Source organism: Diplotaxodon limnothrissa, linkage group LG1 (genome assembly GCF_057381915.1).
Source record: "Diplotaxodon limnothrissa isolate DT_005_m linkage group LG1, D_limnothrissa_male_GT1.1, whole genome shotgun sequence".
NCBI classification, from domain to species: domain Eukaryota; kingdom Metazoa; phylum Chordata; class Actinopteri; order Cichliformes; family Cichlidae; genus Diplotaxodon; species Diplotaxodon limnothrissa.
Window position 1 is genome coordinate 2,779,460 of NC_140596.1, and position 13,722 is coordinate 2,793,181.

Below are 13,722 nucleotides of genomic sequence, written 5' to 3' on the forward strand. Positions count from 1 at the left end.
ATTGTCTAAACGAGCTGCTATGGTGATGCTGAGCGAGTCGTCACACTCATTCAGCAGTCATCCATGAGTCAGCCTTTCTGATCCCAACAGTTTTAATCTTCCCTGCATGAACAGAAACAGGCACATTCATCGTTACCACAGACGGTCACAGCTGGAGCAGGATCAGCAGGAAACCCTCCTGGAGAACAGTTAACAGCTGGAAAAGGTGACCAGGATTCAGGGAGGATTCAGGGTTACCTGAATTATGCTGCAATAGGTCTAAGGTGCTGGAAGATTCCCATGATGCACTGGGTGTTTCTTCTTCACTCACTATGTGTTAATAGACCTCTCTGCACTGAATCATACCTGTTATTAATCTCTATCTCTCTTCCTTCTCTCACCCCTCCACCATGTTAGACACATGATATGGATGCTTCTAGATCATGAGGTGTTTCTCTCCTTCTGCATACTTTTCTCTTCTCATTATCCTGGTAAAAGTTCATCTTGGTTTCCTCCACCAAACAATTTTTTTTCAGCGCTGTGTTGGCTCTTCTAGATTTTTTCGACTTCCTGTTCTTGAGTGTAATCCGTGGCTTGCACCTCGTTATAAACTCTTGATTGTAGACCTCGTTAATGACACCAGAGTAACACCTGAAAAAGAAGCTAAAGTTTTCTCTTCCTTTTTATCTGCTTCTCTTTTATAAAAAGCTTTTATGTGAGAAAAGTTAATAAAAGAAAAAACAGACACAAAGCCCACAGAGCTTCATGCTGTAAGCAGTTTCACAGTCTGTGGTCGATCCTTTTAGTTTATCCCTTTCTGTTGAAATCTGTATGGCTTGTAATTTTGTGCATAGCACAGGCAGGTTGACCTGCACGGTGATGACACCACCCTCGGCTTTCTCCACAGCTGCTGGATAAAATCCAGACTCAAAGCCATGAGTCAGTGCTTGATTGGGAAACCCTGGGATGATTTACTGAACCACCCTGATGATCCTGACAATGTTGTTGGGATGTGACAAGTCAGATAAGAAAAAGATATCCTGGGAATGCTGGACTGGATTCATGGTACAGGGTTTGGCTTCTGTGTATTGGGGCTATAAAAACGAGGTGTGCAGTATGGGGTCATGAGTGAGATTAGCTTCTCTGAATAAGTTGTGCAAAAGATTTCTTTCTTTAAAGGTTTCATACCGCTGCGTGCGTTTTATCTACAGTAATCTGTGCAGGTGTAAAACTCCCCTTTTTTTGGCTGCAGATATATTTTGTTTGGATAAACAACGTCTCTGAATATTACTTGTTCTAGAAAAATGTAAACATGTGATTCCTCCTTTGAAAGCTGTTCTCTAAAAGTGAAGAGTCCTGATGAAGGGTGTTTACTTGCTGGGAGGTGAGGAGCTTTACACAGTGGTGTAATGCAGAGGAATGCAAGCTGAGTTCAAGCTGCCCTCGAAGGGACGAGCTGAACTCTGAGGGGCAGAAAAAGAAAATGAGGGCTGTCTGCGTGGCGCTGATAACACAATCAGAAACTCAATGTCGTCAGAGATATGAGAGCTGAGAAACGAGAGCCAGGTCTGCTCCGTGTGTGGAACTGAGGACGACACAGATCATCCACAAGAGGGCAGCAAAGGCCCAGTTCACCCGAGTCCACTGCAGAGCATAAAGGCTCATTGTGTGACTGTTATTACACTTCATGACACAACACAAAGAAAAATGAAGCAAACAGGATGAAATTTTTATGATGCAGCAGAACTGAAGGTCAAACATCTGCCGGGTGCAGGAAAGGAGACAAGGGAAGGACAGAAGAGAAGATTACATTAAAAACAGAATGGAGACGGGAAAAGCAAAAGAAGCAGAGAAGAAGGAAGGAAGGACAGAAAAATGTCCGACCCTTATTTAAGGTGCACTCTGATCCTCATCCGATCCTCTGTTTTGCTGACACTGGACTTAACCTCGTTAGCAGCTAATCCTCAGGGCCACATTAACAGCTTTAACACGGAGTCGCCACAGTGTGCTGCAGCCCAGAGCTGTAAACAAGCTCCAGAGCCAAAACCAGGCCCTTACCAAACCACCTTTATCCAAACCAGAGACAAAAAAGGCAGTGAAACGTCCACGGCTCTGAGGACAAACGAGGCCTCTGACTTGTGGAATCAAACCTGTAAATTAGAGTTATTAACAGCTTTATTACAACAAGTCAGCGACAGTGATGGTACTGAACTTGACATGTTAGTCACCGTTGGACCTGGAAGCTTTTTCCCTGACGTAGATTCAGTCATATGGAGCAGGTGGGATTCTAATAACAGAGAAATAAATCAGTGGATCGTTTCATTAAAAACAGAACCTCAAAAGAAAGCTTTTTCATTTTCTGCCCCTTGTCTGTTCTATGCCCAAAACACCTCAACTAGGAGTCATTCAGGACGTGTCCCAGTCAGATGGTCAAGCCGCCTTAACTGGCTCCTTTCGATATAGAGGAGTAGCAGGTCTGCACCTCCTCAGCCCTCTAAGCCCAGAGGAAGCTTGTTTCTCGTGGCCATAGGTGAGGCAGGAACATAGACTGATCATCCCCAGTCCCATCAGCACTTCGGGCTCTTTGTTGCTCAGTGAGCTCTTCCTTAGCAAAGAGTGACTGACTAGGGGTCGGCTGTTGCCATTTGCACAGAGGGGATGTTCTTGGTCGGGGATAATGTTTACATCGATGGTACCCAAGGTTTCCATCGGAAGATTGTTTTTCAGTTATTTATTTGGTGTCCGATTGCTGGATAGATCTGAACTTTATTGATAAACCATTGTGGTTTGGTTTGAGGACTGTGGTTCCCTTCATGGTTCAGCTTCTGAAAGTGTAACCTGATTCCATGTCTTGCCCTGCTCTGCCTTTCATCGGCTTAGTAATCTTGTTAGCAGAGTTCCTGCGTAATCCTCCCACAGTGTTCAGATCCCTGCAGGTCTACACGGCTTATTCCCCGCAGCTCTGTGGGATGCTGCTGGACCCCAACTGAGCAACTCAGGTAGGACAAGAGACGCCCAACACTTTGACCACTGACACCTCCATGGATGCTGCGTAGCTTTGAGAACAATGAAATAAAGTCGATTAGGTGCCTTGTTTCGCTTACAGTTCAGGTGCATGCCCTGGTTTCGAATGGTAGTAGCTGGTGATTTGTACTCTTTAAATTTGTTTATACTTATAGTTCAATTTGAGCTTCCTGAACCAACGAATCAGGGCAGGAGACACAAGGCTGAACCATAACTATTGTTTTCTTCTTGGTCTGTGGTTTTATCAGGTTGTCCTGTAAATTTGATAAACTTGATTGCTGCTGATGCCGTGAACTTCTGCTAACACACACTCATTTGTTTGATATTGATCCCCAGTTTTGGGTCTTGTGGATGTCTAACTGAGGCAGAGATTAATTAAACGTGGTTTCTGTTGAATTTTCAAAATATGTTTTTCTTTTTTAACATTTTAGCATAAGCATCAACAGGAGAGCTCCCAAAGTCGCAAAATTGAACCGGGTGAGGGGTATATTTAAGTAACTTTGAGCTCATGAAGTCAAAATGGTTTAAAACTCCGAGTTATGTCTGCTGTAAACTCACCAGAGGTGCTCTTCTGTGAGTTTTTCTTTACCTGAACTGAAGCTGGAGGGTGTTGGTGACTCTGAAATCCTTTGAGAGCAATTTGTAATTTGGGATGACAGAGTTAAAACTGACTTAACACAAATAATGAGCTGCAGTGTGTGGAAACAAAAATCGAATCTTTTAGTAAAAAGTGGCACTACACTAATTTTAAAATCCAAAAAATCAGCCTATATTAAAAATATACTTATGTGAAAGTATTAATTAACCCAAAATATAAAGTGCAAAAGTAAAAATATCATTTATGCACTAATTCAATGTGTAAGTGTTCTGTTTTTAAATATTACACTCCTGAAATATAATAATATCTCTTTATATGGTTCGTTGGTTAAGTTTACGGTTTGTGTAACGCATCATTATGCAACAAAAGGTAGAATATTTACCTCATAAATAAGGAGGTGATGATGCATAAAGAAGCATAAAATGAAAGTAACTTAAAAAATATACTTAGTTACTTTACAGGATGAAAACAATGGTCCAGATTAGTTTTGATAAATCTGGTTTAACCTGAGGGTTCGATCAGTTAGGAAGCTCTCTCTTTTGGCAGTTATCTGAAAGTCTAAAAAGAATAACCAGTCAATTCGAAAAGCTCTACTGCTTTCCTAAACCAGCTGATTCGCTCACCTGGCGAAAGAGCCAACTAGCTTAGCAGCTACTTTATAGACAAAAACAAAAAGTGAGAGAGACACAGACACCATGAAGACACAGACAGATGAATCCTTAAGTTTTACTTTTTAAAGCTAGACTTGCGTATATTTAAAAAAAAAAAAAAAGGTGAGTCTGTGATGTTATCTGCTAATACAACCCGGCTTGATTAGCTTTGCGACGGTAATCAAGATGCTAATTGTAGCATATGAAACCAGGCTAGCTAACCTAGCTAAATATATTAAAACTAAATATAAATATAAAAAATAAACAGCTGATTCTTTAGTGTGACTTAGTCCAACTAAACACTGAAAAAGACATTTTTAGTCGACCAACCTTTAAACTCCAGAAAAACAAAGAGACTTCAGGCTGTTAGATGAGTCCATTATTTCAATGCACGCAACATACTTTCACATTGCTGCGCCTTGATCCTGATGCCAGGTCGTCATGAGTCAGTCGGTGGTTTTTGTGGGACAGCCCTAAAATGGTAACATCTGTACCCTAAAAACACATTGCATAATGCTAACGTTGCATTTTATCACAATAATCATGCAGCTTTACCAGTTAACGCGTCAACTTTGTTCTGTGGTTGAAAACAAGCCAGATAGAGACTAATAACGTAAACACAATATACTTCAGTGTTAAATTTATGGTAATGTTGTTGTATTTCATTATCAAATGCAGTGTTTTAGAATATAAATATAACATGTTCACATCTTTCCATGTTGGCTTTCCTTTTTTAGAACTGGAAAAAAGGAAAACTGACTAACAAATTAGTCAGCTTCCCAACTGGTTAATTGGCACATACCCCAATTAGAAAGTAAAAGTGCCAAACTGGAGACCAGTGTAAATGAACGTATGGCTGCAGTGAAAAGCCGTTTTGTGCTGCCAGGCCTCCTGTGGAGGATTAGGGTCAGCATCGGTCTGATCTAATTCGGACTGACACTCAGCCAGACATGATCTAAACACCATTAAGTGCAGCGGGAAGCTAATTGTGTTTGGTTTCCATGTGTCCTCATATCCACAGGCGTTTCCGTAGTGATTGTAAACACAGAGCCTGCCCTGACATGAAGAAGACGATAATATTTAGTAATAGGTTCACACTGTAATGGCTGACAGTGTCTGTTCTTCTTCTTTGAGGATGTTGAGCTGGGTGGTCAAAGTTGTTCCCCAGCCGCCTGAGCCCAAAAAATCAGAAGAACAGAAGGATGCTGCCCCGCCCCCTGCTCCTGCCCCGCCCCCTGCAGCTGCTCCGCCTCCAGTTACTGTAAGCTTTGCCCAACTAAAAAATGTTTTATTGTGTCATGTTTACGGAGCATTGTGAGGCAGAATGGGTTGTTTGCCTTAATAACTCAAATTTTTGTGCTGTTCTGGAAACCACAAGTCTGTGTGGTACCGCCACACTTTAACAAAAACACATGTTATTAACAATGTCTAATATTAAACTGAAACAACAATGTTGGTGATTGGCGGAGGTTACCGTTACTATGGAAATGTTGAGACCCATTATTTGAACCTGAAACTCATCATCAAAATCAAATATTTTTTTTAATAATCTTGATTCAGCTTGGAGCTAATTGGCTTGTTTCAAGGCTTAAAACTCTTTTTTCTGAAACTGATCAGAGAAAATGAACAGGAAATTCACTACGGTCACTGTCAAATCCATATGGACTATCATGATTCTGTAAACTATGGTGTTGAAGTGTGTGTGCTAAATGTCCATCATGATACTAATACTTTTATCCAGAAGTAGTATTTGCACTGTTACTTTTTATGCATTATTTTAGTTAAATATATATAAGATGACTTTGTGTGTTAAACAGGAGAAGAAAGTGAAGTTTCAAGATGAAGTCAAAAGTGAAAGTAAGATCATTCACATGCAAATCGTTTAACTTTGTGTAGCTCAGTCGGCATCTTTGTTTTTTAAAAATATTAAACATATATCAATGTTTGACTGACAGCACCAAAAGCTGAAAAACCAATGCAGGAACCTCAGACAGGAGCGGAGAATGGGTAAGTTATAACCTGCAAATATACCACACAAGACACAATGTTTAAACTTAAACACAATGTTAAACCTAAACTATACAAAAGGAGCCAGCAGTGCAGCTCATATTTTCCTCCTTATTTCCTGAAACCTTTCCTCATAGTTGCATAAAAATTAGTTGTTATTTATACGCAAGTTACAACTGTATTTCCAGCAAATCCCAACACACACTGGTTTTATTTATAAGGACAAATATTTTTCCAAATGAGTTTATTTGTTTGGAAAAGTACACATGAACAGTATTATAACAAACATTATGGTACAACTGATAAATATACAACTCTGAGTTCCCAGTTCAAGCTATGGCTGATAGCTACATTAGCCTAAACTGCTGCTAAATTAGCTGAAATCTAATGCTAACCTAGTCCTTCAAAGATAACTGAAAAACTAATTTTCCTCTGAATTTTCTTAATACTTCTATAGAAAAAATAGCTGGATATTTATGACATTTTATAAAATGTTTTTTTTATTGTTTTTATTTTTATTATTATTTTTCAGTAAAACCTAACTTAAAGGTTTTATTAATCCTAAAACCTAATATTATACAGATTTACTAATGAGTACTAATAGCTCTAAAATTCCTGTTTGATTCAGCTGTTAGACTTTATTAACAGTTACCGTATTTTTCGGCCTATAAGGCGCACTTAAAATCCTTTAATTTTCTCAAAAATCAACAGTGCCCCTTATAATCCGGTGCGCCTTATATAAGAATTCTGGTTGTGCTTACTGACCTCGAACTGATTTTATGTGCTACACGGCGCTCAAAAATCTTTCAAAAAAATGTTTTAGTACGACTTTGGTAAGCTATGAAGCCGCACCGCTTGATGGATTGTTGGAGCATTACGGCTGCCATAGTCAGGAGCCTCGCAGAGTAATCTGGATCCAAAACTCCGTCCGCTTCAGGTCCCAAAGTCAAACGAACACTGCAGCATCACTGAGAGTTACAAACTGTCTAAATTCTTTCATCTGTAATAAAATGATCAGCGTTGCTGCTTTACCAGGTGTAACAATTAAGTTTAAAATCCAGGCATCCATGAAAACAGGATTTATTAAATTTAACAGAGTTAGAAGTTAGCAGGAAGTTAGCTCGCTAGCTTCCACCTGAGCATGATATAGCATGTTCTGACTGAGAGATTTCTGAAACAATTCAAACGTACAGCTCTGCTACCACTTCCAACATAAATGAAGACAGAAAACTAAACAGTAGTGACGTTTGTAGGGTTACTGAAGTTGGGCTAGCTGGTATATAATGATGTGCTACGTGGTGGCTAGCGGCACAGCTATGTTAGCATAACATAAACACCGTGAAGCTGGTGGATAAACACTAACTTTTTTCCATTCAATAAAAGTTAACGTGAGGGTTCCCGATCATTAGGGACAAATGCCAAACTTCAGTCAGGAGAACAACTGAGATAATCCATCCACAATACGAGTTAGTCATTAATATACTGCAATAACATGGGAATAGAGCAGCTGTGAGAGAATTCAATATTAATGAATCATTGGTACAGAAGTGGAGGAAGCAAGAAGAACTAGTTGAGTAAAGTGTTTTGTTTTGCTCCTTATAATCCGGTGCGCCTTATGGTCCAAAAATACAGTACTACACGATGGAAACATGATGTTAATGATGGATTCTTCACTGTGAATGTCTCATAGTTTAATTTTATCTGTGATAATACTCCCCTGGAGAATGCACCATTAGCTTGCTAAGAGACTTTTCCCTTCTTAATGATTTTAGTACCTTTTTTCTTACCTCTGACTCCAGTGAGGGAAGTAACCAGGGACATTTTCCTTGTACACACTAAAGATTAAATATCTCTTTATGTTTTTCAGCCTTTAAACAAGCTGCATAATTTCAGTAGCATTTTTGATTTTGAGCCCTGATTATATTTCGGTTCAGTGTTACTTTAGAAGGGAAAAAAAATCTTTGCTTTGTTCCAGGAGAGTGAATAAAAAGCCTGAATTTAAACGTTTACATCCTCAGCCCAGCAGCTGGGTCTCAGAGCGGCATGCTGACGTGGATCAGCGGCGCTTTGCCTCAACCCGCAGTCTCACCGAAAATGAGCCGAGCAAACTCCACTGCCAAGGTGAGGTCCTGATAAACGACCCTGGGTCTGACGCAGAGTCAGACTCAAGCTACATTTTTCAAAAAGATAAGTCTGTGAGGTTTTCATAAACATCAGATGAAATCTCTGTTGGTTTACAAGGTGGCAGTCCTAATTTTAGCCCTTAGTCAGTTTTTCAGTTTTTCAGATTTAGATTTTCAAAAAACAGAAAATTGATCGCAGCTTACACACACAGAGCCACTAGTCACAAACACTGTTGCATGTCAAGGTAGAGATCGACAACAATGAGGTCAATAAATAAATAAATACATTAAAAGTAAGATAAAAACTAGAATACAAGGAGAAATGTCTAAAAATGATCAACTACATAATCATTTTCTTTGTTATTGACACATTTAACTCCAGATAGTTATCATCACACCACTTTACAAATTCAGGTAAAACGGGATCACAGTGCTCTGTTCTCATAAGACGTCCTGCAGATGTCGGTGTACATAATAAAAAGAAGATGTGCCAGAACAAAGCCCTGAGGTGAACCAGAGCTTCACACAATCCCACTGGACATTTGTCCGTTAACAAGGACCTGGACAGACTCGCGCTCTCGCACAAATATGAGGCTGCATCTTGTTAAAAGCAGAGGAGAAATCAGCAAACGGAAGTCTTGCATAATAATGATACTTTTTAAAATCTCATTAGTGGTTTAAGTGTGCTGTGAACCTTCCAGAACATAAACTGTTCCTTCTTTTAATAATAGGAGTCACAAAAAGACAAAAATAAACAGAAGCAGAGACACAAAGAGACCACTTACAGTCAGAAACTGATCTCTTTGCCCATTTCTTCTGCTGACTTATATTCTCCAAGCATGATCGACTCTTCTAGTGTCCAGACCTGACCTGACCCTGAATGCTCACTATCTTTATAATTGGCTAACAATCTCACCATAACAGTTTCCCAGGATTATACCTGTAGTCCTTCCTGAAAGCTTCATCTGAACCCCACACCTGCTTGATGTCTCTCTGAAAGCGCTCGTAGGGCCAGTTTGAGAAGTTAGTTTGTGATTCAGAAAACGCTGATGTTTTTACGAGTCTTGGTCTGATCGATTTGAACATCTGCTGCAGCTGGATCCAGCAGTTCTTTCAGGTCCAGCTCTTTTATTGTTCTCATAGTGTTTCCTTCTCTTTTCACTCATGCTGCCTACTCACAGGAGGAAGTTGAACCAGCCAGGTAAACAGCTGTGTGTGAAACAGCTCTGTGTTCAGTCTCGTGATATTTGTGTAGAAGCCGGAAACGTCAGAACTGTTAGACTCAGTAATGGACTTTGCATTTTCTGCCCTGACAGTAAACCCGAAGACGAGTGAGTAACCACCATAATAAAAACGAAATACTAATCTGATTCATAAGCCGATCAGCAGGCATATTGCCAAATAGTGAGCAGCTTGAAAAGCCTATCAATGAGCGGAATGCCAAATAGTGAGCAGCTTATCAAAGGCAGGATGCCAGAGATCGAGATTCTTTACGAAAAGCACCAATAGATCAGATGCCAGATAGCGAGCTGCTGTTTAATCCTTCATTAAGCTTCGCTGGATCTTCCGCAGCGCCTCCTAGTGTCCCGTAAAATCCCTCTCACAGTTATTAATGCATGTTTCTTCCTTAGCAAAGGGATGATTGCCTGGATATCTCAGGGTCTGGAGAAGGTTGTTCCTCAGCCTGAGTTGAAGAGCAAAGAGCCGCCCACAGCTGAGCAGCCGGCAGAGGTACGCCAGCACTGACTGATGGACTCCAGCAGCTTCATCTGAAAGCTGTTCATGTCTCGGCCAAGTTACTCCTGGCCAGTCCTTAATTGCACCTAAGCAGTCAGCATATTTTGAAGGTCTCACTGTTGTTGTAAATAGTGTTTGTTTTAAGTATCTGACCAAACCCGGCCATCGACTGTCAGCTAAAGTTATTAAAGCTAATTTACATCTCTGATTTCAATTTTATTTTAAACAAAAACACACATCTGACTCTGGAGTGTTTAGATCATTAATAGTTCTTTTTTTAAAAGTTCTGCTAAAGTCCAACATCCACCACAATCATTTAAAGAAATCCTGAACACAATCTGAAACCCCAACAGTGTGTGGAAAGCTAAAAGTAATCTTAAACATTGGGAAATCATTGATTACAGATTCTGCAGTGTTTCCATCTCCATGATCATATTTTTAGCTTTTACCAAAAATATTCCTGCCTTGGTTACATGCTTGTTTCTCCTCAGGTGCGTCAGGCTGCACCTGCTCCAGGTGAGAACAGACCTGAATATGTTTGCAGACACGGACTGGATTTTAGCTGCTGCTCAGTCAATCATCAGTTTCCTTGTCTTTCAGCTGCAGAGCCTCCGGTTACTGTGGTGGAGGTGAAACCGGACCGAGATGACAAAACTGAAAACAAGCCACCGAGGTCAGCGTCCTGTTTTACAACATTATCTTTCCTTTAAATAAGCGTCTGTGTTTTATTAAGATGCAGGGGCGGACAGAACTATTTATACATTAGATCAGCGGTCCCCAACCCCCGGGCCATTTGGTACCGGGCCACTAGGGCTGAGGCTCAGGTGTGAAATTCATGGTTTTCAAGATTTTTATCGTTTTTTAATTTTATTTTTTAAATGTCTTTATTGTTAACTCTGTTTCCCCAGGTCTTTTCCTTGTGTTATGAATAAATCTTCTTTTTTGTGGTACTGGTACTGGTTTTATTTTGTTGTATTTATCTTTGACACCTTAAAGGCCGGTCCGTGAAAATATTGTCTGGCATAAAAGGTTGTGGACCGCTGCATCAGATGTTAGAGGTGAGAGATGGATGGGTAAATGAGACTCAGGTGAAGATAATTAAGCAAAACAAGAAGTAAAACTTGAGATAGACAGAGGAGAAAATGAGACAAACAAGACATAAACAGAAGGTTAACACAAAGAAACAGAACTCAGCCACCTCACAGGAGCTAACTGTTCATGTGATATTTCAATCTGCCTGTGTTCTTACTCACAGCATGATAGACTGGATCAAACAGGGCATCGAGAAGGTGGTTCCTCAGCCAGAGATCCATGTTCGCTCAAAAACGGAGGCTGAAGCTCCAGCTCCAGCTAAAGGTATCTTTACTTCTCATTCAGCCACAAATCATCATTATAGACCTATTTAGCTCAGAGATTTTCTTTCATGTTGTGGTGGTAAATGTTTGATTTGAACTGCTTTGCTTGGTTGAGCTCACCTGAAACATCATGTTCTGCTGACAGCTGGAGAAAAGAGAGTACTTATTCTTTCTAAAACAAACATTTGGACATTTAATCACCTTCGACTGGCTGTACTTTTGTGATATTTGGTCCTGGTTGAAAACACAGAGGTCAGCATAGTTGTAGATAACCTTCACAAAAACCAATAGAATCAGCATTTTATGGAAATACATGTTTAGATATTATTCAGCAAGAAAATCTTTACGAACTGATGACAGCTTTCTGATTTTTTTTAAACTATAAATGCAGTTGCTAACAGCAGTGTAAGCTGCGTCCAACATCTGTAATTCTACTTAGCCTCTTTCTGCCAGATGCCTTTTCTTGGACATGTAAAACTTTAGGATTCAGTGGTGCCGTTTTGTAAAATTGTGCTAATATGATTTGCTCCTCCCCTTTTAAACAGCTGAAGCTCCGCCTCCAGCTCCTCCACCTGTCCCCAAACCAGCCCCAGAGACCGAGAAGTGAGTCAAACCTTTGTCACGGTGTTGTGTCCTGTTTTAAAGTCTTTAAAAGGGAATCAGGCCCTGCGGAATGATCTATTTTACTCTAAATTGGACCATAATTTACAAAATGAGCATCATGTTTCATTCGGTAAGATTTAAAACTAGTGATTGAGACCATAAACTCACCGGAAGGTGTTACTTAGCTCAGAGATCAGGTGAGCAGGAAGTACATTTTCTCACAGCCTTCTACAAAATCATGCCAGAGGAGTCGCCCCCTGCTGGTTATTAGGAAGAATGCAGGTTTAAGGCAGCTTTGCTTGATTTTTCAAAGCTGGAAGCTCAGGTCTCTCCTACTTTTGTCCTCACAGGTCCACCAAGCAAGCCGAGGAGCCACCAAAGTAAGTGGAAACATGTTTATGTTGAGATAGAAAAGTATTTTGTCCTTGTTAGCAGGGAAGCTAGCGTTAGTCCAGACAGAAGAAAAGCAGTTCAGCGTCAGGTTTGGTCCTGAAAACCAAACAAACCATACCTCCATGATTCTATGCGGATGTTGACTGTAGTCAACTCTTCTTGTTGTTCTTCCAGCATGATGGGCTGGATCGTCAATGGGATCGGTCGCATGTTGCCTCAGCCCGTGCAGAAGTCGGTGAGTTGCTGTTACACGACGCTCAGCTCTCGCAAACATGCCATAAAATTCCAGTTAGGTCAGGTGACCTGAAGGTGTCATCTGTTTCCTTCATACAGGATGCAGGAAATGACGAGGTGCAGACCAGTAAGTACAACAACAAACCAACATCAGAGTTGCATCACACTCAGTTGTGAGTTTATTAGTGGCCAATTGTACGATGAGCAGCTTGGACAGAAAATACTGAGATACAGATAATTTACATCCATCCATCCCAAAGGGAACAATACAACAGGAAACGCAGCTCGATGATCCGATATAAATGCACGTGAAAAGGAGACTTTTTATATGCTGTAGCTTGTTTTGAGCAGCCACCACTGACACATGAAGATCCCAATATAGACTTTCTGAAGTTGGCTGAAAGTTGGTTATAGAAATCATGCTGACTGAAAACCTGGTTCATCCTTACACTGTGACTCTTGGAGTGGGTGTAAAATGCATTTGGTTGTTTGGATGCCTTCATTAAATATACTAAAGTTCTATATAAAAACATTTACTGATTTAATAGAAGTGAGGTGGGAAATTTCTCGCGTTTCATTGTTACAACCAAACTTTTCGATGACAAACACCCTAAACCGAGCTACAGATTTAAGTCAATTAAAAAGTAATTTTCTTACTACATCTATTTTTTTAGAAGACCCCATTTATATTATTCTGTGACACGTGCACTGGCGAATTGATTGATTGGTTAGTGGTAGGTCAGGGGTTGGTGTCAGTGATGAGGCAGACTGTAACTGGGCTGCTCTTCTCCTTCTGTTTCAGGGGGGAAAGGTGGACAGAGCCCCTTAAAATAAAAGGAGAAGGAAGAGCGGGACAGAGTCGCTCACACTGACACTGACAGCAGCAGACACTTTAACTGACTGACGGACACTCAGAGCTGTTTGCGCACAGCTACGGCAAGATTCAGTCCTGTAGCGCTCACAAAGCTGCACTGCTTTTGTTTTGCACAGCCATCGTGCGGAACTTAAACTTAGAAAAG

General features: G+C 40.5%; 1 protein-coding gene across 1 annotated transcript in view; it reads left to right on the forward strand.

The window, feature by feature from the left end:
• Positions 1 to 5,386: 5,386 nt before the first annotated feature.
• The window catches only part of cngb1a (cyclic nucleotide gated channel subunit beta 1a), a 33,165-nt gene continuing 24,829 nt past the window's right edge, over positions 5,387 to 13,722 (forward strand). The window contains exons 1-14 of the mRNA XM_085351228.1: positions 5,387 to 5,512; positions 6,069 to 6,108; positions 6,207 to 6,258; positions 8,277 to 8,379; positions 9,563 to 9,582; positions 9,698 to 9,712; positions 10,013 to 10,112; positions 10,610 to 10,634; positions 10,719 to 10,791; positions 11,374 to 11,474; positions 12,025 to 12,076; positions 12,427 to 12,456; positions 12,644 to 12,704; positions 12,803 to 12,830. Coding sequence (XP_085207354.1) covers positions 5,387 to 5,512; positions 6,069 to 6,108; positions 6,207 to 6,258; positions 8,277 to 8,379; positions 9,563 to 9,582; positions 9,698 to 9,712; positions 10,013 to 10,112; positions 10,610 to 10,634; positions 10,719 to 10,791; positions 11,374 to 11,474; positions 12,025 to 12,076; positions 12,427 to 12,456; positions 12,644 to 12,704; positions 12,803 to 12,830 — 826 coding nt within the window. The remainder of the gene's footprint in view (positions 5,513 to 6,068; positions 6,109 to 6,206; positions 6,259 to 8,276; positions 8,380 to 9,562; positions 9,583 to 9,697; positions 9,713 to 10,012; positions 10,113 to 10,609; positions 10,635 to 10,718; positions 10,792 to 11,373; positions 11,475 to 12,024; positions 12,077 to 12,426; positions 12,457 to 12,643; positions 12,705 to 12,802; positions 12,831 to 13,722) is intronic.